Genomic DNA, 25,190 nt, shown 5'->3' with positions numbered 1-25,190 from the left:
TTTACCCCTCGTTTGACTCAAAGGGCTCGCTGCTGACCAAACCCTAAAAGCCAACCAAAGTCAACGGTCAACTTTGACCCGACTCCGCGAGTGTACTTGGGCAACTCGGCGAGTCCACCTGTCTCCACTTAACTCCTTAGTCCAATCAACACGTCGAGTACTTCCCTTTACTCGACGAGTCCCCAGGCATGAATCGCGGGGCTACCTTGACTCAACTCGCCGAGTCCCAAGAACAACTCGGCGAGTACATGCCATGCACAGATTCTTTTGACCTCCTGAGGTCAGATCTGTTCCTCCATTCCATAGATCTGACCTTTCCAATCAATATAATCACGTAATGCTCGAAACTTGATGCTTATAAACATATATAATGGCATCAAATGGAGATTTAGTCCCATAAATGGCAACCTAAGTTCAATCACCCCTCAAGGACCCAGAAAGCATAATGGATTGAAGTCTCCGAACATCTTTGAGTCCAGATCCAAAGCATAGACTCGATAAGGGACCAATTGCTCCATATAAACATCCTCCAAAAGGGTTAGAAAACCCTAATCCCTAGGTTAAATACCAAAACTGAAGAAAAGTCGAATGAATACCTCAAGTTGGAATCTCTGGACTCTGAAACCACATGACCCACACCTCCTTCAGCCTCCTCTTGCTCTTGATCACCTCCTTTTTTTCCAAACCAAGTAAAGAAAGATCAATAAAGGCTTCTTCTTCCTTCCAAACGAAATAGATCACTAAGGGAGCTCTCAAGGGATTGGTAGCCGCAATGGGAGGCTAAGAGTACCCTTAAATAGGCTCCAATCCCGAAGGATTTAGGGTTTCATTAAACAGCGTGGACTCGCCGAGTCCAAAGTGAATCCGGATGAACAATCACGACCCTACTCGGTGGGTCTACGCATTAACTCGCCGAGTTCCTTCTCATAATATATATATATATATATATATATATATATATATATATATATATATATATATATATATATATATATATATATATATTAAATAATATACCTGAGATTCCGGATGTTACAGAGTCAAGCTCCTTTTTCGTATCTAAATCTAATATTTTCAAGGTTATTTATTACAAACGAAAAATAGGTAAGAAACAGATATTAAGAGATATTACACTCGAAATATTTGCATACCTCATAAGTTGCGAGAATTTGAACAAATCGGTGGGAATTAGAAAATCCATCGGGCGATTGAGAAATACCAGGATGAGTTTCCTTTGAATTTTAGGATGTTGTGTTTTCATTTCATGTTCCTGTCTAATTAACCAAGTCTTTAAAATTAAATTCTCTCGATTTAAAAATGTTTATTAGCAATAGTTATAATACTAAGAAACAGCACACAATACCAGAACAAAACAGAACAATCCGAGTTAGTTTTTGAAAATAAGGATCAAACGTGCTTTTGGATATATGCACGAGGGACTATTAGTGTAATTTATCCTATAAATAATAAATTAAAATTTGTTAAAAATTATTTTAATTAAATAATTAAATGCTTGCGCAACACTAGGATTCTCCTGTTAACATAAACCATGATTCGGTGGGGTAGATTTTAATTTGTTTTTGTCGCCCTGGACTACAATATACATACAAAGTACAAACTAATTATTTTGTGTTTTCAATATAAATGAAAAGTGTAACCATACAAAAAAAGATTTAAAACCAAAACATATAAAAATTGGCACAATAAAAAACAGATATGAGAAAATCCCCCCAAATCCCAACGGCAAGACTCATCTTTCCCAGAAGATGATATCTTCATCTTGTTTTTCCCTGGTCAAAATTAATCCTACAACACAACCAACCATCGTCAATGCATCAAACTCAACATCCCCCCACTCTCCTCCTCTTTCTAATCTTCAACGACCCACATCACCAAATCACAACAATCGCTTGCCGATTCAGTCAACCAGAAGAAACCTGTTGAATATCTCAATTCTAACCATAATCGCATCACCAATTTCTCCCTTTTTATCTTCCACATCCACATGGGCTCAAACGCAAGAGTCCTTAGCGCTCGAAAGCTACACAGATACGAACGAGGGGTTCACACTCCTCAGACCCACACCTTGGACAAAGGTCTGTTCGATTCTTCTACTACTCTACTCTCCTCATTCTAGGGTTTGTTTTTTCCTTTTTGGTTTGATTCATTCCGTGAAATTGATTGATTGATAGGTTGAAAAAGCAGGTGCGACTGCATTGTTTGAAGATCCAAGTAAAGGAGGAAACAATATTGGGGTTGTTGTAACACCAGTTCGTCTCACCACTCTTCGTGAGTTTGGAGATCCTCAATTCGTTGCTAATAAGCTTATTCAAGCTGAGAAACGAAAGGTATATACATTGTTATTATAATACATAGGATAAATGTAGAAAGCTTTTAAAAAAAAAGAGTAAAGTAGGTTGCAATTTGAAAGATTTGGAACTTGATTTGATACAGGAAAGCACAAAAGATGTAGAAATAATATCATCATCAGAGAGAGGGGGACAAAAGGGTGATGATGTACAAGTGTATGAATTTGAATACAAGCTAGATAGCACAAGGGGAGGGGTAAAAAGGGTATTTTCAGCAGCATTTGTTGCCTCCAAGAAGCTCTACCTTTTAAACATTGCTTACTCAGATAACCCTGAAAAACCCCTTGATGACCACACACGAATGATTTTGGAACAAGTTCTTCATTCCTTTCATGTCATTAACATTTCATCACCTTTGGTCAACAGTCAAGTTTGACTTTGACTGAGTCCAAGTTTTTGTTATGTCAAGTGTTTTTAGAATAATATATATATATATATATATATATATATATATATATATATATGATGTGGGCATTGATTTGTTTGAATATTTTGATTTGAATATAGAGGAATTGAAGTCTCAAATGGTTGTTAGAAAACAAAATGGAATTCCATTTCTTTGTTTGAAAAGTTGGAAACTGTGAGTGTAAAGTGATTCGAAAACATAATAATATTAGGAGTATTTTTTTATTTATAGAATGTTTTAGAAAGGATCAAAACAAATGGAATATGAATATTTAATTTGTAATTGTATATCTATGTTTGGTATGTATGTCATAAAATATGGAAGTAGATAATGACAAATGACAAAATCATGTTGTTTTATTATTTCTTGTTCACAAAACTTATTTAAAATTACTTGTAAAAATATTTAAATTATTTTTTTAGTTTCCCGTTCATAACTTTTTACGTAAAAAAAAATAATTTTACATATTTAATAACATTAATTTATCAACACAAAGCAAACTACCAAAAATTAATTACATAATAGAAAAAAATCAACACACTACAATGCCACCAATTATAGGTTTACAAAATGCATTTCAATCATTTATAGAAATGAAAGAAGATTACAACTGAATTCCATCGATTTTCTCACTCAATTACAAAGGAATTGAATTACATAGTCATTTGCATTGAGACGCGAGAATGGAAAGGAATGGAATTCCAATTCCAATTCCGGTGGAGGCTCATTCTTTAAACTGCCATTCCCTCCGGCACATGGGGCAGTGTGCCTGGGGAGTCTGTGAATTTATCCATTTCAGAATGCAGTGAAGATGGAAAGCATGGTTGCAAGCACCCCAAACTACACACACAAACAAACAAACAAATAACACCGGAATCGGAATTCAAGATTCCATTCCGTCGCATGCTTAGTTACCAAATTAATGGAATTCAATTCAGTCAGAATCATTCAAATTCCATGTCCGATGGATTTCACCATTCTTTGGTGTGAATGGATTGTTGAAGAGATTCAATTTCATTCTTCCTTTTTTATTAAATGACCAAAATACCCCTAAACTATATTTTAAAATAAAACAAAGAGAGACTTACTTAGTGGGCAATCATCACCAGGGAGTTTACAATCAGGACAACAACCATCAAAAGCCATTCTACATATCCCACATGTCTCATCTTGAGCATCCCATGTCCATGAAGCTACTGCATGCCATCTATACACCAATCAACAAACAAAAATACAATTTCAATTCCTTCCATAATTCATAAATCAAATTTTTCTTTTTCTTTTGAAAAAAAAAATGGTGGAAGACATACTCTGTTTATATGTTCGCCGGAATTTTGTTGGCAAATTGGTTAAGAAAGAACAGAAACAATGAATTTTTAATTAATCTGATAAAATTGAAATGTAAAAGTGATATCTTAAGGATACGCAAAAGCTTAACCTTCATGTCTCCTTTCCTGCAAATAGAATATGGATTCATTACATTAGCATGGTAATGTCGAGGTCTCATCAAACAAGCATATTCTCATTTTAACTGACACTTTCTGAAGCAGAAGGTTGAAAGCAAACAAGGGAATTGAATCACCCTAATGAAATCAAAGTTAAAGGGTAAAAGTATGAAGATGGGAAGAGTGATGTAAATTGTAAAATCTTGGAATGAAATTAGTCCTTCAATTGGCCAATTTGTCTGGAGTAAATGAACTGATTCCAAACACAGGAGGAATGATTTCCATTTCTGTAGAAACTAGTCAGAACCATAAACAGTGAAAGTGTTCATCCAGAGTACAGAACGTATAAACCCTAATCTTCGATGAAGCAATAAAAAGAAAAGTGGATAGAAAGAATCAACCAGATGAAGAAACTAGAAAGAATTAGAGAAAGAAGGAATCTGACCTTAATGAAAAGAAAGATGGCGATGAGTTCAGCGACGTTGATGGCGTACGAACGAACAAGATCGAAAGGATACGAAGTTAAGAGCGCTTTCTGATTTTTGAATTCTAGACGTCCACTTCACACCCCCTCAACCTGTAATCTGCATAACAAAATAATTTTGAGAAAACTGCAAAAACAGTCCCTGTGGTTTTTAATTTTCTTTGAAAAGTCCAAAAGAATATCAGTTTGTAAAAATAGTTATTCCACATTTGATTCTAAAACAGCCGTTAATCAGGATTTTAATGGATAGGTGATGAGGTGCACAATGTGATGCATGATAAAGGTAATATATGAAACTAAATTATATGGATATTGACCAATATCACTTATGTATATGTCTAATTGATCAAGAACATTTTGGACATTTGATTTACAATAATCATTGCACAAAAATTTCTTCCCATTCTAGTTAATGACCTAAAGACCTTTTACTGTTGTCACATTGGAACTTTTACCAATTTTATAAAAATGCATCTTAAAAAATCACCTCCATTACTACAACTACATGTATTTGAGAACAACTTTTTCAAATAGTGAAAAGTAACTTGTTATTAAGCAATGAAGCATGATTTTTTTCATATTCATACAAAAAAACAAGTAAACATCAACAAGACACCAATAACAAGATCATCATAATCCAATCCTAGAATTGTATGTTCTAGTGTCTACTCATCATAATCACAAACCAAAACTCTAAAAGTTGTACACACAAAGTCCATAAACAACAAAACAAATTCCAATATGGATACAGATACAGATACAGATATAGATATAGATACAAAAATAACATGTATGTACGTACTAAGGTGGTGATGAAAAATCATCGGCCACCGGATAACTCTATAGCATCTTGATTATAAATGGAGTCTTCTCCCCAATCAAATCTTCTTTGTAAGCGATCATATTCTTGCCTACGTGTGACTTCAACATTCTGCCACTCCTCCCACCTTTCCGCCAGCCCTTCCCCTTCCAGCATCCGCACCACCTCCGACATGGCAGGGCGGTCCTCCGGCGACCCTTGGGTGCATAGTAATGCCACTTTTATCATCATCTCCACTTCCCCCATGTTGTAGTTCTTGCTCAAATTCCTATCAACAATCGCATCCAATCTCTTCTCCCTTTCTAGTTTCTTCACCTAAAAATAACAATTACTTTATGTTTATAAGAGGATCAACGTCGTATTTTTGACATTGTAGTTTGAAAATTCTAGCCAATTAATATAGTAAAAAAACAGTTTTGTATAGAGATGAAATTGCAATAATTCGGTAGATTTTTTTCAAAAACAACAATATAAACAAATCAATGGACGTGTGTTGCTATGTTTTGAATTTAACCCGTTAAAAGGGTTAATTGCAAAAAACAGCAAAAATCAACATACTGATAAAGACCTTATATCTTGTTATTTTGTGTTTTTTCCAGATAAAACCTCAAATTTATTTTTTGCCTGAAAAAGACCTTGTATTTTTTTCATTTTTTCCAATCTGGCCCTTTTAGTAATTTTTTTTCCAAAAAAATTTGTAAAATGTGAGGATTTTTTCAAGAAAAACTACAAAAGTTGAGGGTTTATTTGAAAAGCATTTAGAAGGTTGAGGGTTTTTTTCGGAAAAAAAAATACAAAGTTGAGGGCATTTTCGGAAAAAAAATGATAAAAATACAAGGTCTTGTCTTTTCAGGCAAAAAATAAATTTGAGGTATAATCCAGAAAAAAAAAAAACACACACACACACAACGAATATAAGGTCTTCAATGAGATTAACCCTGTTTATTATACCATTCTACTTTAACTTCTTCCTATTACAACATTCTACCTCAAAAAATCTAGCCAATCATAGCAATATCATCCACAAACAAACCGAAAAAAAAAAAAAAGCAATTTCATTCCTATAAATTGAAGTATAATGTGTTTTTCTTAAATTGCTATAACTTGGTTGATTTTTTCAAAACACAAAACCTTTTCAAGAAAAATAAAATGAAAGCTATAAATAAATAACTAAACGAAAGCAAATTGCTATTTCTTGCACTTAACCCAAATCACAATGCCCCAACAAGATGCACATATAACAAAATAGAGTAAATTACACGAATGGTCCCTATGGTTTGGGGTAATTTGCACGTTTGGTCCCTAACTTATTTTTTTAACTCGGAAGGTCCCTACCATTTATTTTGTTCCACGCTTGGTCCCTCCTGTTTGTTTCTGTTACGTGCTGTCTTACCTAAAAAGACTATTATTTAAATAGGAAAAAATTGTAAGGTAGTGGGGTTCAGACAGGGACCAAGCACGTAACAAAAATAAACAGCAGGGATCTTCCGAGTTAAAAAAATAAGTTAGAGACCAAACGAGCAAATTACCCAAAACCATAGGGACCATTTGTGTAACTTACTCAATAAAATAACTAAAAAACAATAAATCTTAAATCTTACATGATCAAGCAACAAGACATCATCTTCCTCCTCAAGTCTTGAAAAGTCAATAGCACGTTGACCAGTGACAAGTTCAAGAAGCATAATCCCATAACCAAAAATATCTGTTCTTTCAGAAGATTTCCCTGTGGAAAGATACTCAGGGGCAATATGTCCCATGGTCCCACGCACTTGAGTAGTCACATTTGTTTTTCTAATATCAACCAATTTAGCCAATCCAAAATCACCTACAACTGCTTCAAAATCTTCATCTAATAATACATTAGCAGCTTTTACATCTCTATGGATTATTTTAGGGTTACAGTGTTCATGAAGATATTCGAGTCCACGAGCTGTTCCTAATGCTATTCTTTTTCTTGTCATCCAATCTAATACAGCTTCACCAGGTTTGATTTCTGTCAAATGTGAAAAAATTTCATTCCAAATAAGATTTACGATAAAAATATATTTATAGTTGCTTTTAGAAAATAAAACTGTACTTTAAATAAAACCATGAATTCATTAAAAAAAACAAAAATTAAATACGAAAGAGAGTTATATTGAATTTTTTCATTCCATGGTTGGAAAAAGAACACTCTCTCCAAGGAATGAAAACTAACAAAAATGGAAGGAATCACGTTCCTTCAAGAATGGTCGATTCCATTCATACAAAACAACAAAACAAACTTCTTTTCTTGATTTCAATGGAATGAATCATTCCATTCCTTCCCGAATTCCATCAAACCAATGGAATAAGCAAAGTAATGGAATGAGTCATTACATACCATAATCATGTTTGGTCAGTCTGTAGAAATGAAACGGAATAAAGTTTTATATTGCAATTTTTCATTCCATTCATAGAAAACAAGAAAAAAGATTTCTTTTCTTGATTCCAATAGAATGAACCATTCCATTCCTTCCCGAATTCCATCAAACCAAACAATATCTAATAGTGTGTTTGGTTAGATGGAATGGAATGACAAACGAATGAAATAAGCAAAATAATGGAATGAGTCATTAGGTTCCACGATCATGTTTGGTCAGTCGGTAGGAAAAAATGGAATGGAATGAGTCATTACATTCCACGATCATGTTTGGTCGGTCAGTAGGAAAGGAATGGAATGGAATGAATCATTACATTCCATGATCATGTTTACATTCCATGATCATGTTTGGTCAGTCTGTCTGTAGGAAAGGAAAGGAAAGGAATGGAATGGAATGAGTCATTACATTCCATAGAGTTTCTTACAAGAGCATAAGCATAACAAATTAACAAGTACCTCTTAGGCGATATGCAACACTTAGGTTTTGCATATAGGGATACACCAACAGCCGCTCGGTTGGGGTGGTGCAAAACCCAATTAGCCGCAACAAATTCCGGTGAACCGCCACACTTATCATCTCAACCTCACGTTGGAACGCCGCATCGCCACCTGGACTCTCGTAATCGGTCAACCGTTTGACCGCAACTTTTGTATTGTCCCCAAGAACTCCTTTATAAACCTTCCCAAAACCTCCTTGTCCAAGCACATTTCTTTCATTGAAATTGTCAGTCGCAAGTTGGAGTTCCCTCCACGCAAATCGCTTGAGTTGACCAAATGCAATCCTTCGGTCAACCTCCCCTAAAAAGTCAAACATGAAACAACATAATTAGTAAAAGGGCAATGAGAGTTGGAAGAAATTTAAATGAATATGTGAAGGGGGATTGATTGGAAAGTTATATTGGGATTTGTTGAGTTTGATTATGTTTTGTTTTTAAGTTTATGTATGGTTATTGGGGTTTTTGTAGAAATCGGTTTGATTTTAGGGTTTTTTTGGGGAAGATGAAAATAGACAGACAAGGGCAAAATGGTCATTTTCATATATGTTAACCGGACGAATAATGCAAATTTCAGCCCACTTATATTAGGTAGGATAGGATTTCTTATTTTGTTTATTTTTATTAATTTTAGGTTTGGTTGAAAATGGTTTGATTTTAGGGTTTATTGAGGAGTATGGAGATGAAGAAAATCACTAAGACAAGGGCAATATGGTCATATCGATAGATTTGAGATATGAAACTGTAAAAAAAAATCGGACCATTAAAGAGTTTTGTTTTCACTTTAGGTTTGATATATTATGGGGTTTTGGACTGAATTTGGTTTTCTTTTTCGGGTAACTTGAGGAAGATGAAGAAAACAAGGGCAAAATCGTCATTTATCAAAAACTTTTTAAATAATAAAATAAAAAAATAAAAAAAAAAAAGATTTAAAAGCTCACAGTCACCTGCAACATCAACAAAGACCTCACGTTTGTAGCCTTTATGTCTACCCCTCCATAAAAATAACACCAAACATCCAACCAAAAGAAGGGAAAGAACTCCACCAATAACTCCAATTACAATTCCTGCCTTTGATTTCTTTGAAGAATCTACAACATTATAATTTAATAAACTTAGTTAAATATAAAAAAAAAATAGCAAATTTCATCCAAATAGAAAACAATTTTCACTGCTATAAAAAATACCTCCAGAAGTAGAAGCACAAGGGTGGGTATTATTAAACCCACAATTCAACCTGTTCCCTGTAAAACTGTAATAACATGTCAAGATAAAAACATCATAAACAAATAAAAAATTAAGAACTCTAATTTTTAAAAAGTTAAAATATACATACTTGAATTTAGAAAGCTGAAATAAATGATCAGGTATTTCACCACTCAGATTGTTGGAACCAAGTAATCTGCATTCAAAAAGTAGTTACAAATTACAACAACGCTTAACAAAATTAGAAATATTAACTACTAGATTTGTTAAAATGTTAATTATGTTTCTCTTTTTAGAGTATTAATTAATTAAATTACATGCTAGTCAAATTTGGAAGACTTGAAAGTGATTCAGGGATACGTCCTTCAAGGTTGTTTTGGCTCAAGATCCTACAAATTAAAAAATATAAATGAGAAAAATTATTAATCAATTAGTATCAATGGAATGTTAAAGATTCTTTATCTTCATATGTATTAAATAAAGTGTTGCTTACAAAAATTGAAGATTTTTTAGATTTCCAAGTGAAGATGGTATTTGACCATTTAATTTATTGCTTTCAAGATCCAACATTGTGAGGCTACTCAGGTTTCCATATTCTTCAGGTATCCCCCCTGTTATTTGATTCCCTTGTAAAGAACTGAAAGTCAACGAAAAAAAGTCAAACCCTAATGAGAGAAAAATTGCAATTTTATAATTTTATTGTGGATTCTCCTATTCTCCTATACATACAGTATTGTTAGCCTTGACAAAACTTGTATTCTTGGTGATAAAGTTCCTGTAAATCCCATGAAAGACATAGATCTGCAAAATAAAATAAACAATTAATATCACACAACAAAACCTAAATTTAATCAAAATAAATAAATAAATGAATATTATAGTTACTTACACAGAAAAAACATTATTATTTGAATCACAACTAACTTTAGACCAAGTGCAAGGGTTAACTTGATTCTGATTCCAATCAGTGAGTTGATCTGGTGAAGCCTTGAGTGAAGTTCTCAATTCAAAAAGTGCATCTCCTACAAATAATAAAATTATCTCAAAAGTTTTATATTTTCATTCCTAACAATAGATACAAAAAAAATTATATGAAAGTAAAATACAAATACAAGGAGAATCAGAATATACCTTGAGCATCAGGTGCTACTAAATGCAAATTTCCAAGGAGTAAAAGTATTAAAATTAGCTCCATCTTTGAAGAAAACCAAAATCAGTGCTAATGATTTGATTCAACTATTGGCATTACATACACTTTGATTGCATGAATATAAATCATTTCTGTAAATGGAAGAAAAAAAATAAATGAGAGAAGGTTTATAATTCATTAGTTTGATGAATCATGTCAATAACATGACAATATCAAATATTCATGTGTTCGAGAAGTAGTGACAGAGTTAAAGTCACATTTATATCATTATTCAGGTTTGTTGGAACGATTTTTCATTATTTTGACCTTTTAGACAATCAGAAAATCAGATATTAATTAGCGCTCTAGATTTGTTCATCATAATAATAAGTTTAATAGGGTCTTCAAGCATAATGTAAGATTCAATAGAGTACTAAAATTAGAAACGAAGAATCGAATTGATGAGGAGCTTCAATGATTCGGAAAAACGCAACCTCAAATTTCAAGAATTTATCCAACTTTTAAGTACCCATTTCGAATAAATGAAACGAAATGCTTCGTAATCAAATATAAAGGCCCAAAAATCCGGATTTAAGAAGCTCAAAATGAAAATCTAGAAAGGGCTCAGATTTCTTGTTACGGAATATTAAATTCAAATAAATACGGGAAATCAGCAGCTATGATTTTGGTGTCTGAAACGTTCAGACACGGATGAGTTACAGAGACTTGTAGAGCTTCTTCTCAGTGTTAGAAAGCAAATCAACACAGTTATATATCCACATAAAAGACACAAAAAAAGGCTGCGTATAAGTGGGTGTTTACACCGATATAGACGCATAAGTAAAACTAGATCGGGGTTTACCTTTAGGAAGGATCACAAACAGGACTTTTAGTATGGGGTGTGAATCCTGAGGAGAAAAACAGAGGTCAATCGAGAAGGTTGGAGGTGTTGTTCTTCGTCTCCGTGTAGATAGTCTGTCAAATCACTTTGGGGAATTTAAAACAAAGAAATCGTCACATGCACCTTCTCCCCCAAAACCCACATATGGTAGGCGGTGGGCGTGGCCCTCCAAACCAGAATTTTTTGCAATTCTTTTGAGAGTTTTAAAGATAAGACTATTAAATATTTGTTAACTCGTTTAGAAGACAAACTCGGCAAATATAAACAATTTTTTTCCCCAAAAATTAGTTAAATAATTTTTTTTTAACAAAAATGAGGTGTGGGATTTTTTTTCTAAGAAGTTTAAAGAGTCGTTTTATAGTCGATCGTAGCTTATAAGTGATAAATTTAAGAAAATTTGGGATGGAGGTAGGGATTTTCTTACGAGTTGTTTCTCCGAAATTGAAATTAAAGACGTGATTTGGTGTTGTGGAAATGATAAGGCGCCGGGACCCGATGGTTTTACATTTAAGTTTTTAAAGAATTATTGGGACTTGATAAAAGGTGATGTGATTATGTTAGTGAAAGACTTTGAGTCATCCGGTATCTTGGCAAAAGGATGCAACTCCTCTTTTATCTCTTTAATTCCGAATTCTAATGATCCACTTTATTTGAAGGATTATAGGCCGATTAACCTTGTTGGGTGTTTATACAAGGTGCTCTCAAAGATTCTTGTTAATCATCTTAAAAGAGTTTTGGATAAAATTATTTGTCCTGAACAAACCGCTTATGTGGAAGGTAGAAATATTTTGGATAGTCCCCTTTTACTTAATGAAATCATTACATGGACCAAAAAGTGTAAGTAAAAAACCTTAATTTTCAAAGTGGACTTTGACAAGGCTTTTGACTCCTTGAGTTGGGAGTTCTTAGACTCGATTTTGGATCAAATTGATTTTGGTTGGAAATGGAGAATGTGATTAGGGGATGTCTTTCTTCAAGTAGGGCCTCGGTTTTGGTCAATGGCTCGCCTACAAAAGAGTTTGACGTAACTAGAGGAGTTAGGCAACGGGATCCTCTAGCGCCATTTCTTTTTATTATTGTTATGGAAGGACTTCATGTTTTTATGGAAATAGTATGTGAACTTCACTACTTACATGGGTTGTCTTTCCATTAAATAACATTTCTATCTCGCATCTTATGTATGACGATGGTGTTACTTTCATTGGAGATTGGTTGGAAACCAACTTTGTTAATCTTAATAGGTTACTTTGATGCTTTTTTCTTGCCTCGGGTTTGAAGGTAAACTTGTACCAAAGCAAATTTTATGGCATTAATGTTAACTCTTTGGAGATTGATAGGTTTGCTAGCATCTTGAAGTGGGAGTTCGCTGCTCTCCCTTTCATTTACTTGGGTCTATCGTGTAACACCCTGAATTCAGAAGACCTAGAAAGGAAAGGAAACCTCAAAATCAGAAAGCAACTTGTCAAGTAGGTAGGATGACTCGACGAGTAGGAGCATAAGTTGGGTCGCAGGTTATGTGACCTACTTGACGAGTTGGGGGACCAACTTGGTGAGCTGGTCAGGGTTTGGGAAACCCTAAATTCGGGACTTGGCACCCTACTTAAGCATCTTATTTTCCTTCTCTTGGTTCCATTCCTAGCCTCCATTGTCCAGAGCTCAACCCACGAAACTCTAGAGCCTTGTAAGAGTATGAGAGTCATCTTAGAGTGTTTTATGTGTTCTTGGAGGCTAGAAGAAGAAGAAGGAATTTGAAGGTTCAAGAGGAAGTTTGTAGATCCAACAACACCATCTCATTTCCATCATTTTCTGGTAATCAAGTCTTCTTATTGGCTTATAGTTTCTTAGATCTCCTTATGTCCATTTTATGAGAGTTTTGGTCCATGGAGCTTGATCTATGGGACAAGGATGTAACAACCCAAAATTTTCCATCGCCGAAAACCCGTTCTACCCATAAAAATTCGCCGATTATCAATTTGTTCCAATTTCATTTTTTTGGGCTAAATTCTTTAAACTTATATGTTTATTTGATACTAATGAGTGTCCAAACCCCTTAGGAACTCATGAAATTAGCCCAAAATGTTTATTTCAGAAATTTTAGAAACGTCCCTGTCGAGTTACGGAAACTTAATCGGGTGCGACCAAAAGCCCCGTTTAATGTCGGTATCGGGTAGAATTCCACCGTGTCCAAGTTTTGGGACCTATTTAAACGTGTTCAAGCTTTCATTTGAAGCTTTTGCTTCATCTCTCTACTCTCTTTCTAACCTCTCTCCTCAAACTCAAGAATTAGGTCCAAAATCATCAAATTTAAGCTCCAAATCACCAAGGTACCTTCCCTAACTTGTTATGCAACCCCTCTAGCCTTCAAATTCGAGTTCAAATCATGGAATAGGCCCATATTCATGAGTTTACAGCCCTAGAACAGTCCTAGGCCGTGAACTCACATAAAATGGGTTTTGGAGCCCAAAAACCCTTCCAATCGACCTTTGGAGCTTAGATATGGCTTAATGGCTTAATGAACCGGACTTAGAACACCTTGAACTTAATTTTTGGAGAGTAAACATGAGTTTACTGCCCAAGATCATGCTTGGGCCATAAACTCCATATCATGGAGAGTAAACACATATAAAGGGGGTTTTTAAGCCCTTCAACCCTTCCAAAACTCCAATAAGGCTTAGATACGACATGTAGAATTATGGAATTGGCCTTGGAACACATTGAACATTAATTTAGAGGAGTAAACTTGAGTTTACTACCCAAGAACATGCTTGGGCCGTAAACTCATACTTTTGGGGAGTAAACTCCTCTAAATGTGTTAAAATGCCACTTTAACACACCTAAAGCCTTGGGATAAATTCTAGAATTGTTTACAAACAAGTATTGGACCTTGAAACATATAAAATCACCCTTTCATAAGAGTTCACGGCCATGAGGGTGTTCATGGGCCGTAAACTCCTAAAAGCATGCCAAAAGTCCCCCAAAATTTGATACAAGGCTTAGGAAAAATCATTAGAATCATGTGTGATTGATTTAAGACCAAAACTTTAAGAATTGGATGTGAGGGGGGAGTTTACGGCCATAAACTCCATGTTTACAGCCGTAAACTCCAATAAATGGTCCCTATGTGTGTTATAATCCATTCCAAAGCCAAAAACCCAAGTCTAGCAATTATTCCCGAGTGTTATGAAGCTATTTTGCACCCAAAATCAACCTCCACGAGTTCACGGCCATGAACTCATATGGATGAGGTGTTTAGGGTAGTAAACTCCTTAAGGAGTTTACTCTTGAAGAGTAAACTCCATTCCCTAGTCATATAAGTCCTTAAACGCCACCCGAGTCCTTCTAAACACTCGAAATGGGGTGTTTCTGCAACTAGAAGTGTATGTCCTTAAAAAATAAATTAATCATGTCCTAATTAAATACAAATATGTATCATTTCATAATCCATAGGAATCTTGTGCGTTCACGAACCCAGAACTGACGTTTAGGATCCAATCTGACGCGTTTCTCAACCGGTGAGTTCATACCCCTACTCTTTTTCAAATGTTTTCCAATGTTTTTCAAATGTTTTCAGGGGGGAATACAAGCAAAGGTACAAGGGAATCTTGTACTTAAATGTATTTTCAGTTCAAATGTTTTATTTCATGTATGTTTCTATTATTGAAAATCGTGATAACTAATGGTTCGAATTGCAAGTTAAACTGTTAGACTAAGGCCAGATTTCTTTAAAAAGTGTTTTGACTTATATTACTTTTTGTAAAAGAAATCATACTAAACATAACTAAGATTAATACGAATGCGAATACTAATACGAATACGAATACAAATATAACCAATAGGATAGTACGAATACGAATATAACCAATAGGATGGTACGAATACGAATACGAATACGAATGTAACCAATAGTGTAGTACGAATACGAATACGAATGTAACCATTAAGATAATACGAATGCGAATACGAATACAAATATAACCAATAGGATGGTACGAATACAAATACGAATACGAATGTAACCAATAGTGTAGTACGAATACGAATACGAATATAACCAATAGGATAGTACGAAAACGAATACGAATACGAATACGAATACGAATAGAAATAGGAATACGAATGCGAAGTAACGCCTTTGGATGACACTAAGACTTCAAATATACATTTAGTGTACCCCTTGAGTGTTACCAGAGTTCCGAATTTAATACGAAAGTACGCCTCTGGACCTCTACTGAGTTTCGAATACATCCGCCTCAGAATGTCAACAGAGATTCGAAAATACAACTAATGTACTCTTTTGGAAATCACCAGAATAATCGAAATTACTGTAATGTACGTTTCTGGTGAATCCAAATATTCGAAAAATACAACTAAGTTAGTAGATGATAGACATTCGAATGTAGGACAACTAAGAGTTTAGAATACTTAACTAATACTACAAGTATGGTAATTACTAGTACTTCGAAATCAAACCTAAGAACCAACCTCAATACATAGGAAAATATGGGATTTTCCTGGGATAGCATAACAATTCACATAAGAATAAAGTAACAAATGAATAACTAAACTATTAGGAAAATATGGGATTTTCCTGGATTGACATAACAAACTGTTTTCGAATTGGTAACAAAAGATAACTAAACTGTTTTCATAAGAAAATATGAGATTTTCTTGAACAACAACTTTTTCAGAAAGCAAAGGAAACTCGTTCTTTTCAAAACTAAACCGCTTATGAACTCACCAGCTTTATGCTGATTTTCAAACCGCTTGTATTCTCAGGTCAGCGTTAGACAGGTACACCGCCACCTTTTGGAGAAGACGGAGTGTTCCGAAGACTCGTCTTTACTTTTGTTCATATGATATATGTATAACACTTGTATAACTTTTCTTTCAAACAGATGTAAACAATATTATGTAATGTAATGTTTTATGTTTACTGTTTTACTATGTGCATTGGATTTGATACTCAACGTGGAGTCCGCCCCGGAAATGTTTCCGCCTCTGGTTTTCGGGGTGTGACAGATTGGTATCAGAGCCCTTGTTTATAGCGAACTAGTATACCAAAGCTTACATGTATATCAACACTGATTAACCCGCTCGAAAGAAACTCAATCCGCAGCTACCCACTCCTCAGAAAGCAGATGCTACCCGACCTTCAGACCAATGCCAGGTTTCTACTAACAACCCCTCATAAATGATAACCACGAAATTCCCAAAACTAAACCCATAGCCATGCCATAACCCTCAAAGAACAACGAATACCACACTGAGAACCACACAAAGATACTAGCACATAAACAATACTCCACAATAATCACAAGATAACAAGACATCAAGGAAGAAACATACCCGTAGCTGCATCCGGCACTGCTCTGACCTCCTCTGCTGTAAGCTGAAAAGCACGACCCTGAGCCCTTGGGGGCTCCGCTCCACCCTGACCTCCACCCGTAATCCTCAAAGTGGCCGGTGCTGGAGCCTGCACCGGTCCTGCGGCGAGCTGTGGATAGTTGACCCTCAAATGTCCAACCTGATGACAATGATAACAAATCCTCAAATCCCGAACCGGCGCTGACTGCTGACAATCCCTCGCATAGTGCCCATCCTTTCCGCACTTACAGCATGCACCACCGGACCTACAAACTCCGGTGTGACCCCTCCCACACTTCCCACAAGTGTGGCTACTCAGATCCCCCACTCTAAAATCAACGGTCTTGGACCGTTTTGGCGTCGGCTGCAACTGCACCGGAGCCTGCCTCAACTTACATATCTGCAACTCAATCTCTAACTCGTGCCGCCTGGCGGCCTCTTGCAACTCCAACAAAGTCTCGCACCTCTGCGTAGACACAAACTACCTGATATCCCTCTTGAGCATGCTCAGATATCAAGACATCTGAGCCTGCTCCGAAGCGAACTCAGGGCAAAACATCGCCCTCTTAGTGAACATCCTGGTGATCTCAGTCACCGACTCTGAATCCTGCTTCAGCTCAAGGAACTCCTGAGCCAATCTCTCCCTCTCAACTCGCGGAACATAACGAGTGCTGAACATCTCTCTGAATTGATCCCATGAAACCGCAGCTCTCTGCGCATCCGAATATGACCCCATGGTCAATTTCCACCAATCCTTCGCCCCGAGCCTCAATAGGTTCAGAGCACACCTCACCCTCTGATCAGCAGGGCATGAACACGTGAAGAAACACCCCTCTACGTTTGATAACCATCTCATAGCAACAATTGGGTCCTGAACTCCATCAAAGGTGGGAGGCTTCGTATTATCGAAGTCCCGATACTGAAAGCCCCGACCAGCTCCTCCCCCTGCTACAGCCGTTGTAGCCGTCGTGCCAGCCGTCTCTGTGAGAGCTGCATAGCGCTCATCAAAATACTCAACCATGGCGGTCTTGATCGACCCAAACAGTTCCGACAACTCGGCCCGGAACAACACAGCAACCTCATCATGCAGGATCTCACGAATCCTCGCATCCAACTCGCACGTGCTCATCTGACCAATAACCTCGGGCGGTACTGACCTGCCCGGAACTCCCTCTCCTACTCCCGATCCTGACCCGGATCCACTCCCAGCATGCCTCGGAATCTCCATACTGAAAAACACCACAAAATCTCAGACACTTACCACTATCTCGGGAACCAACTCTCTCAACCCAACCCTAGAGGTCATGGTTTCCCTGATACGCATATGGGTCCTGTGCTTTTAGTAGTACGGGCCCATACTACCTTCCACACCTACCCATATTTGTATGAAGTACTACCACAACACCCTAGTGAAAACATACAAACAAGCGCTCAACCCTCACCACTAGAGGAACACTGGAAATCTCCCACAAGGAAACCCTAGGCTACAGGCATCACAATCAGGCAGCATTATCATGAAATCCTGAAGATCCCTAGCCTAACACTAGCATGCTGTTCTATCAAAGCTCAAAAACAAATATCATGTATGGTATTTTAGGGTTACTTACTGGCTCCGGCTGATCGTACCTCCGCGTCCTCCTTTACTCATTTTGAAAACCATTTTAAATTCTCTTTTGAAAACTCTCCTCGATTTGACACTGGAGTCACACGAGTGTTCCTCCAATTCACTCAAACCAAGGCTCTGATACCAACTTGTAACGAACAAAAATTTCAACCAATTTAAAATTTTCGAAAACAACCCGATTCCATTAAAGTAATTACAAAAAGGTTTTCAATACAATTTATTTTAAGTATTCCCAGAATCTCATCACAACATAAACACGAGGAGTGGTACGATCACGCCTTCGCCTTGCCACGGTCACCTGAAGAACCTGAAAAACATAAAACCACAACTGTAAGCCCGAAAGCTTAGTGAGATATCCCCAAAATACCAACCACATATACCATACACACATAACATATCCGATCACAGAACAACCATGCACTTCGGGTCTACTGTGTGACTGGTCCGCCGCACCGGCCAACAGTCCACCTGGTCCACCCTCCGAGTCTAGCCATATACCTCGAGTCTGCAGTGTGATTGGTCCTCCCGCACCGGGCCTTCAATCCACCTGGTCCACTATCCGAGTCTACAATATGACTGGTCCGCCCGCACCGGGCCTTCAGTCGGCCTGGTCCACTCTCTGATCCTCGGCACGTCTGGTCCGCCCTCTTGGGGCCTACAGCCTATCCGGACCGCTCGCTGGGCCTTCGGAACAACCGGTCCGCCCTGGGTATCTTGGCCTACAGCACAAAGCAGGACCCGCCTCAACCCAACTCCAGTCCAAACAACCATGTGCACATAAACATACAATCATATAGCAATTCACAGTCAACAAGCCGATCAAACATATCACATAACATATTATCATCCTAACCAGGATACCGACCTAACCGGTCACTAGCATAGCATCACCCTACATCTCAGGATACCGATCTCAACCAAGTCTCTAACATATACCATCCTAGCTACCAGGATGCAAACATATCCAAGCAATAACATACAACAAATACCCGGATCTCAATCCGATAAAGGGCCGGCCTTGGTGCCATAGACCCTGTTGATATAGTGATGATAACTCACCTCGAAACTGCCGACTAAACAGATAACCCAAGCTGCTACGATCACTGATACGATCTCCACCACTGGACAACCACCAAGGCATTGAACTCAAAACAATATCCAACAATTACCAAAATGCCCCTGGAACCACTGGTCAACCCTTGGTCAAAGTCAACCCCTGACTGACTCTACTCGCCGAGTCAACCCGATGACTCGCCGAGTCCTCATGCTCAGAAATTCCCCAAACCGTGACTCAACTCGCCGAGTCACCCCGATACTCGCCGAGTTCAACAACTCTGAGTCCACTCACACACAACTCACCGAGTCATCCCCTGACTCACCGATTCACGGCTCAACCAGAAAAGATTGGGACTCTTTGACAAGACTCGCCGAGTCCAAGAACAGACTCGTCGAGTCTAAGGTTATCTTCAACCTACTCGCCGAGTTGTTCTTCCAACTCGTCGAGTTCCAGGCCATCTTCATCCAACTCGCCGAGTTGTTCTTCCAACTCGTCGAGTCCCAACCTATCTTCAAGCAACTCGTCAAGTCCACCCATGTGACTCGCCGAGTACCACCGGGTGTGAATCCATACAAAGGCTTTCCAAGCCATGCAGATGATCCAAACCATAGATCTACCCTTCCTAAGGTCATCCATCACGTAAAGTGGCAAACTTTACGTGAATCCAAGGAGATCTAGGCACTTTACACTCTAGGGATAGGGTTTGGGACAAAATAGCTCCTTCAAACACTCATCCACAGGGACTTTATGACATATAGGACCATCACAAGCTTAGATCTGAAGTAGCATCCTCAGATCCAAGCTTCTATCTCAACTTAGATGTCATACCAACGACCACACATGAACCCATGAAGAAAATAGCTTAAGGAAATGGTTCCTTACCCTTAGAATGAGCCCAACCAACTGTAGATTGCTGATTCCCCCAAGCTTCCTGATACAAGCCTCCAATCTTCAAGCTTAAAGCACCAAATATCCTTCTCCAAGCTCTAATTCACTCAACAATGGGGTTTCCTCACGAAATTAGGGCTTCTGGAACTCAAGGGATGATAAGGAGGCTGGGGAGGAGACATAATGTTCTTTATATAGGGCTCAACCTCCGGATTTAGGGTTTTCTCCACTCAGCACCAACTCGCCGAGTCCACCCATGCTACTCGCCGAGTTGGTCACTTAACACGCGACTAGAGTCGCGACCCTACTCGCCGAGTCCACTCGTAGACTTGCCGAGTCGCTCCTTCCCATTTTACTCTTTTAGCCCTTCAACTTTACTCTTGCTATTCTGGGATATTACACAACGACTCACCTACAAAAGAGTTTGACGTCACTAGAGGAGTTAGGCAATGGGAACCTCTAGCGCCATTTCTTTTTATGATTGCTATGGAAGGAATTCATGTTTTTATGGAAAGAGTACATGAACTTCACTACTTACATGGGTTGTCTTTCCAATAAATAACATTTCTATCTCGCATCTTATGTATGTCGATGATGTTACTTTCATTGGAGATTGGGCGGAAACCAACTTTGTTAATCTTAATAGGTTACTTTGATGCTTTTTTCTTGCCTTGGGTTTGAAGGCAAACTTGTACAAAAGCAAAGTTTATGGCATTAACGTTAACTCTTTGGAGATTCATAGGTTTGCTAGCATCTTGAAGTGTGAGTCCGCTGCTCTCCCTTTCAGTTACTTGGGCCTACCGTGTAACACCCTGAATGCAGAAGACCTAGAAAGGAAAGGAAACCTCAAAATCAGAAAGCAACTCGTCGAGTAAGTAGGATGACTCGACGAGTAGGAGCATAAGTTGGGTCGCGGGTTAAGTGACCCACTCGATGAGTTGAGGGACCAACTCAACAAGTTGGTCAGGGTTTGGGAAACCCTAAATTCGAGAATTGGCACCCTATTTAAGCATCCTATTCTCCTTCTCTTGGTTCCATTCCTAGCCCCCATTGTCCAGAGCTCAACCCACGAAACCTAGAGCCTTTTAAGAGTGTGAGAGACATCCTAGAGTGTTTTATGTGTTCTTGGAGGCTAGAAGAAAAAGAAGAAGGAGTTTGAAGGTTCAAGAGGAAGTTTGTAGATCCAACAACACCATCTCATTTCCATAATTTTCTAGTAATAAAGTCTTCATCTTGGCTTATAGTTTCTTAGATCTCCTTATGTCCATTTTATGAGAGTTTTGGTCCATGGAGCTTGATCTATGGGACAAGGATGTCCCAAGTAAAGATCCTTTCAGATTTGGAATCCCTAAGAGTGGTTAAGGCATGAAGGTGCAAGCTTTATGTCACACCCCCGAACCAGAGGGCGGAAACGTCCGAGGGATCGCGTGACTCAAATTGAATATCATCACAATGAATATACATGAAACATAACATAAACTTCACCATGCATTAATACATTACAACTGAAATTGTTCACATCAAGTACACTGTTTAAATATTACATATCCATAGCATAAATTGCTTGAAAATTTTCAAAGCATAACACCCTAACATACTTGGTATTACTCTTCAGCTTACCTGTTACCTGAGAATACAAGTTATTTTGAAAACGTCAACATATGGAATGTTGGTGAGTTCATAAGCAGGGTTGTTATGAAAATGTTTTGTGTAGTTTATAAAACCTAGAAAATCCGATATTTTCTTAAAAGACAATTGTTTATACCAAAGTGTGAAGATCCATAGGTTTGTGCATGAATGATTTCAAAGTGTGTATAAATGAGAAGTTTTGCATTATAGTTATTGAAAAGTACAAGTGAATGGTGTTGATTTCCTCGAAAAACCCGATGTTTTCCGATAATATAATATAATTGTTTCAAATTGTTATACCGTCACAACGAATGATTATGATTTTCCTTGATTACTCAGATAGTATTGGATTTATTTATGTGAGTCGTTATAACCATGCATGATAATTACTAGTTCGTCTGTCTTGGCATTCTAGAGAACGCCGAAACTGATCTTAAGATTTTGTCACCCTAGACTGGCCGAGTCTAACTGTAGCGAACAACTGAGGTGTGGGAGAGTCACCCTCGTATAGATCTATACACAAACTATCGCTCTCCCTCTAGGAGACTTTGATTATAACTACAGACTACAAACGACACTTAAAGGTGTCTCCCGTTATTACTCACTTAATCCAAACGAAATTGATTACCATTGATTAACGACCTGTATTTGTTTACTTGAATTTAAGGTAAGCCTAACAAACGAGGAGAAGAGGATTACGAGGTCCTGCTAATTACATGTGTTATTTAAGGCTGTTGGGTATACGAAGGACGCATTGGCCCATTTTCGCATCTGATTTATTTGGACCTTACTAGCAATGCTAATGAGCCACTGAGGCCCAATAGCACATAAAATCCATTGAGGGTCCCTTAAGCATGTAATTGGGTCATAGGAGGCCCAATAGATATGTGTTATTATTGTTAGGCCCAAAAGTCATGTCAATGGGTCACCAAGGCCCAATAAGCATGATTAGAATCTTTCAAGCCCAACAATTTGAATATTTACTTGTTTTAGGTATAGTATAATTGTTGGAAGCTTGATTAAACAATTGTTAAATTCGCAACGACACGAAGATTGTCGATTGTTTATAACGATATTTGAGAATATATGTATATTCTTCATTCTACTTTCATAAGTTAAAATTTGGTATTTTTTTTACCCAAATATCTTAATAATAAAATAATTAACTCAAAATATTGGTTTGACCTATTCAGCCTGTCACACCCCAAAACCGGAACGGCGGAAACGTTCTGGGGTGGATGACGTCATGTACAGTATCACAACACAGAAATATATTAACAAGCAAACAACATCATCCATTGCATTAATAATGTATTTTAATACAAGTGTGTTCTGTACAGTTTATAAAACACCAAAAATATGAATCAAAATAAAAGATGAGTCTTGGAATATGCTCCGTCTTCTCAAAAGTTGGCCACGGTACCTGTTTATTGATGACCTGAGAATACAAGTTATTTTGAAAGAGTTTATCAGCATTAAAGCTGGTGAGTTCATAAGTATTTTAGTGTCGTTGTTTGCATGAAAATGATTTTAAGTGTTTGAGTGTGTAAGTTTGTAAAAATGTTTGTAGTAATTGTTTGTAACTCATAGAAAATCCTATATTTTCTATTAAAAGTAGCCTTCTACCAAGGCATCAAGTGCTGCATATTAGTTCATTGTGAAAGTGAGTATTCCTCCCAAAAGTGACTATCATTTATTTAAAATATAGTTTGTACATTATTATTCATGTGAAGCTCACAAAGTAAATGCAATGAGGAGAATAATGTAGTACCGTAGTATTATGCTATAGCAGCTACTGCTATACTAACTACCTTAATCCAATTGTTAATTTTGGCATAATGTGATATAACTGCAACCATACTTGATCTACCTTAGTAAAACACGACGCTCGAAGACGTCGAGATGGTATGACATTCATCACCCGAAGACCTGCAGGTCCCACTGTAGCTAGCAGCAAAGTGTAGGACGGTCAGTCTAGTATAGATCTATACACAAATTCACGCTCTTCTTTCAGAAGACTCTGGTTACAAGTCGAGCCATGACAGAGATGCCATGCCCCGAAGTAGTGCCTCACATTTATGTTATAGTGTGTATGTAGTGTATGTACTAATGTAGTGTATGTCTTCCCTGATTCTCATCATAGTAAGTTCTCTAGTATAGTATATAGTGTGTATAACCAGGGACGAATGCATGATTCTGTAGTAGGTGTTGCTGGTCCGTAACAGATGTTGCCGATCCATAGTAGGTGTTGCCGGTGGCACATTTTATAGTAGAAAAAAGAAAAAAAATCGAAAATTTTGCACTACGTCGGGAAAAACTAGGTGTTTCCGGTGCCACCGTTGGCACCATACTAGATCCGTTCTTGTGTATAACTAGTATGTATTAGTGTATGTTCTTTATGTCTAGTGGGTAGTAGGTTCTCTCTGACTTTCATTATAGTATGTTCAGTTGTATAGTGTAGTGTATGTATTGTTTATAGTATGTATTGACTCATGTATGAACTGACTCTTTGTATGTTTCATTATACTAGAAATAGTAAGTAGTATACCTCTAAACTATACCTGTTATAGTTTACTAGTAATGTTGTGTGTATATCTGAGTGTATTGAAATAAGATAATAAGTTTTTATGCCTATACATATAAACATGATATATAACTATGGATCAAACGACACTCGGACAAACAATAGGGTACTCTAAGTCCACAACCAAACAAGGAACAATAAATAGAGTGTATTCTCAGTCCTAAGTTCTTCAAACCTTACTTATATAACTATATATCCATTGGGCATGATTTGACAATATATAAGTTTAAAGAATTAAAAGTAAAGATTTGGGAACTAAGACTAAGTTTTATAAAGAGTTTAACATGTAAAAGTATTTGATGATCACTTTCAAGTAGTTTTGTTGACAAAACAGTTTAAAGTATAGTAAATCCATTTGTGTGCTAGTTATTAATCACATGTGATTG

At 37.2% G+C, this 25,190-nt stretch overlaps 3 protein-coding genes across 3 annotated transcripts; 1 reads left to right on the top strand and 2 right to left on the bottom strand.

Annotated features, from left to right (window-relative positions):
* Nucleotides 1-1,605: 1,605 nt before the first annotated feature.
* LOC111880969 (psbP domain-containing protein 2, chloroplastic) lies at nt 1,606-2,999 on the top strand. The gene is made up of 3 exons (XM_023877376.3): nt 1,606-2,096; nt 2,193-2,348; nt 2,455-2,999. Exons 1-3 carry the CDS (start codon nt 1,767-1,769, stop codon nt 2,743-2,745), a joined length of 777 nt encoding a protein of 258 aa, XP_023733144.1. The 5' UTR covers nt 1,606-1,766; the 3' UTR covers nt 2,746-2,999.
* A 277-nt stretch (nt 3,000-3,276) lies between these two features.
* LOC111880970 (anaphase-promoting complex subunit 11) lies at nt 3,277-4,028 on the bottom strand. The gene is made up of 3 exons (XM_023877378.2): nt 4,024-4,028; nt 3,864-3,982; nt 3,277-3,615 (listed from the first exon to the last, which is right to left on the bottom strand). The coding sequence occupies exons 1-3, from the start codon at nt 4,026-4,028 to the stop codon at nt 3,500-3,502; spliced, it is 240 nt and encodes a 79-aa protein (XP_023733146.1). The 3' UTR covers nt 3,277-3,499.
* A 1,309-nt stretch (nt 4,029-5,337) lies between these two features.
* LOC111880966 (probable LRR receptor-like serine/threonine-protein kinase At5g10290) lies at nt 5,338-11,847 on the bottom strand. Its single transcript, XM_023877375.3, has 12 exons — nt 11,620-11,847; nt 10,760-10,909; nt 10,518-10,650; nt 10,358-10,429; nt 10,122-10,265; nt 9,946-10,017; nt 9,759-9,824; nt 9,610-9,674; nt 9,370-9,513; nt 8,385-8,726; nt 7,126-7,520; nt 5,338-5,839 (listed from the first exon to the last, which is right to left on the bottom strand). The coding sequence occupies exons 2-12, from the start codon at nt 10,821-10,823 to the stop codon at nt 5,525-5,527; spliced, it is 1,812 nt and encodes a 603-aa protein (XP_023733143.1). The 5' UTR covers nt 10,824-10,909; nt 11,620-11,847; the 3' UTR covers nt 5,338-5,524.
* Between the last annotated feature and the right edge of the window lie 13,343 nt (nt 11,848-25,190).

This window comes from Lactuca sativa, chromosome 5, assembly GCF_002870075.4.
Source record: "Lactuca sativa cultivar Salinas chromosome 5, Lsat_Salinas_v11, whole genome shotgun sequence".
NCBI classification, from domain to species: Eukaryota; Viridiplantae; Streptophyta; class Magnoliopsida; order Asterales; family Asteraceae; genus Lactuca; species Lactuca sativa.
The sequence above is the reverse complement of the archived record's forward strand: the minus strand, read 5'-3'. Positions and strand labels throughout refer to the sequence as shown.

Coding starts and splice junctions, on each gene's coding strand:
- LOC111880970 (XM_023877378.2), bottom strand. Junction 3,616..3,863: donor TGGTGATGATTGCCCACTAA/GTAAGTCTCTCT, acceptor TTGTGTGTGTAG/TTTGGGGTGCTTGCAACCAT.
- LOC111880969 (XM_023877376.3), top strand. CDS start 1,767: ATGATATCTTCATCTTGTTTTTCCCTGGTCAAAATTAATCCTACAACA. Junction 2,097..2,192: donor GACCCACACCTTGGACAAAG/GTCTGTTCGATT, acceptor ATTGATTGATAG/GTTGAAAAAGCAGGTGCGAC. Junction 2,349..2,454: donor TTCAAGCTGAGAAACGAAAG/GTATATACATTG, acceptor GATTTGATACAG/GAAAGCACAAAAGATGTAGA.
- LOC111880966 (XM_023877375.3), bottom strand. CDS start 10,823: ATGGAGCTAATTTTAATACTTTTACTCCTTGGAAATTTGCATTTAGTA. Junction 10,651..10,759: donor AGTAGCACCTGATGCTCAAG/GTATATTCTGAT, acceptor TATTATTTGTAG/GAGATGCACTTTTTGAATTG. Junction 7,521..8,384: donor TGTTGCATATCGCCTAAGAG/GTACTTGTTAAT, acceptor CACATTTGACAG/AAATCAAACCTGGTGAAGCT.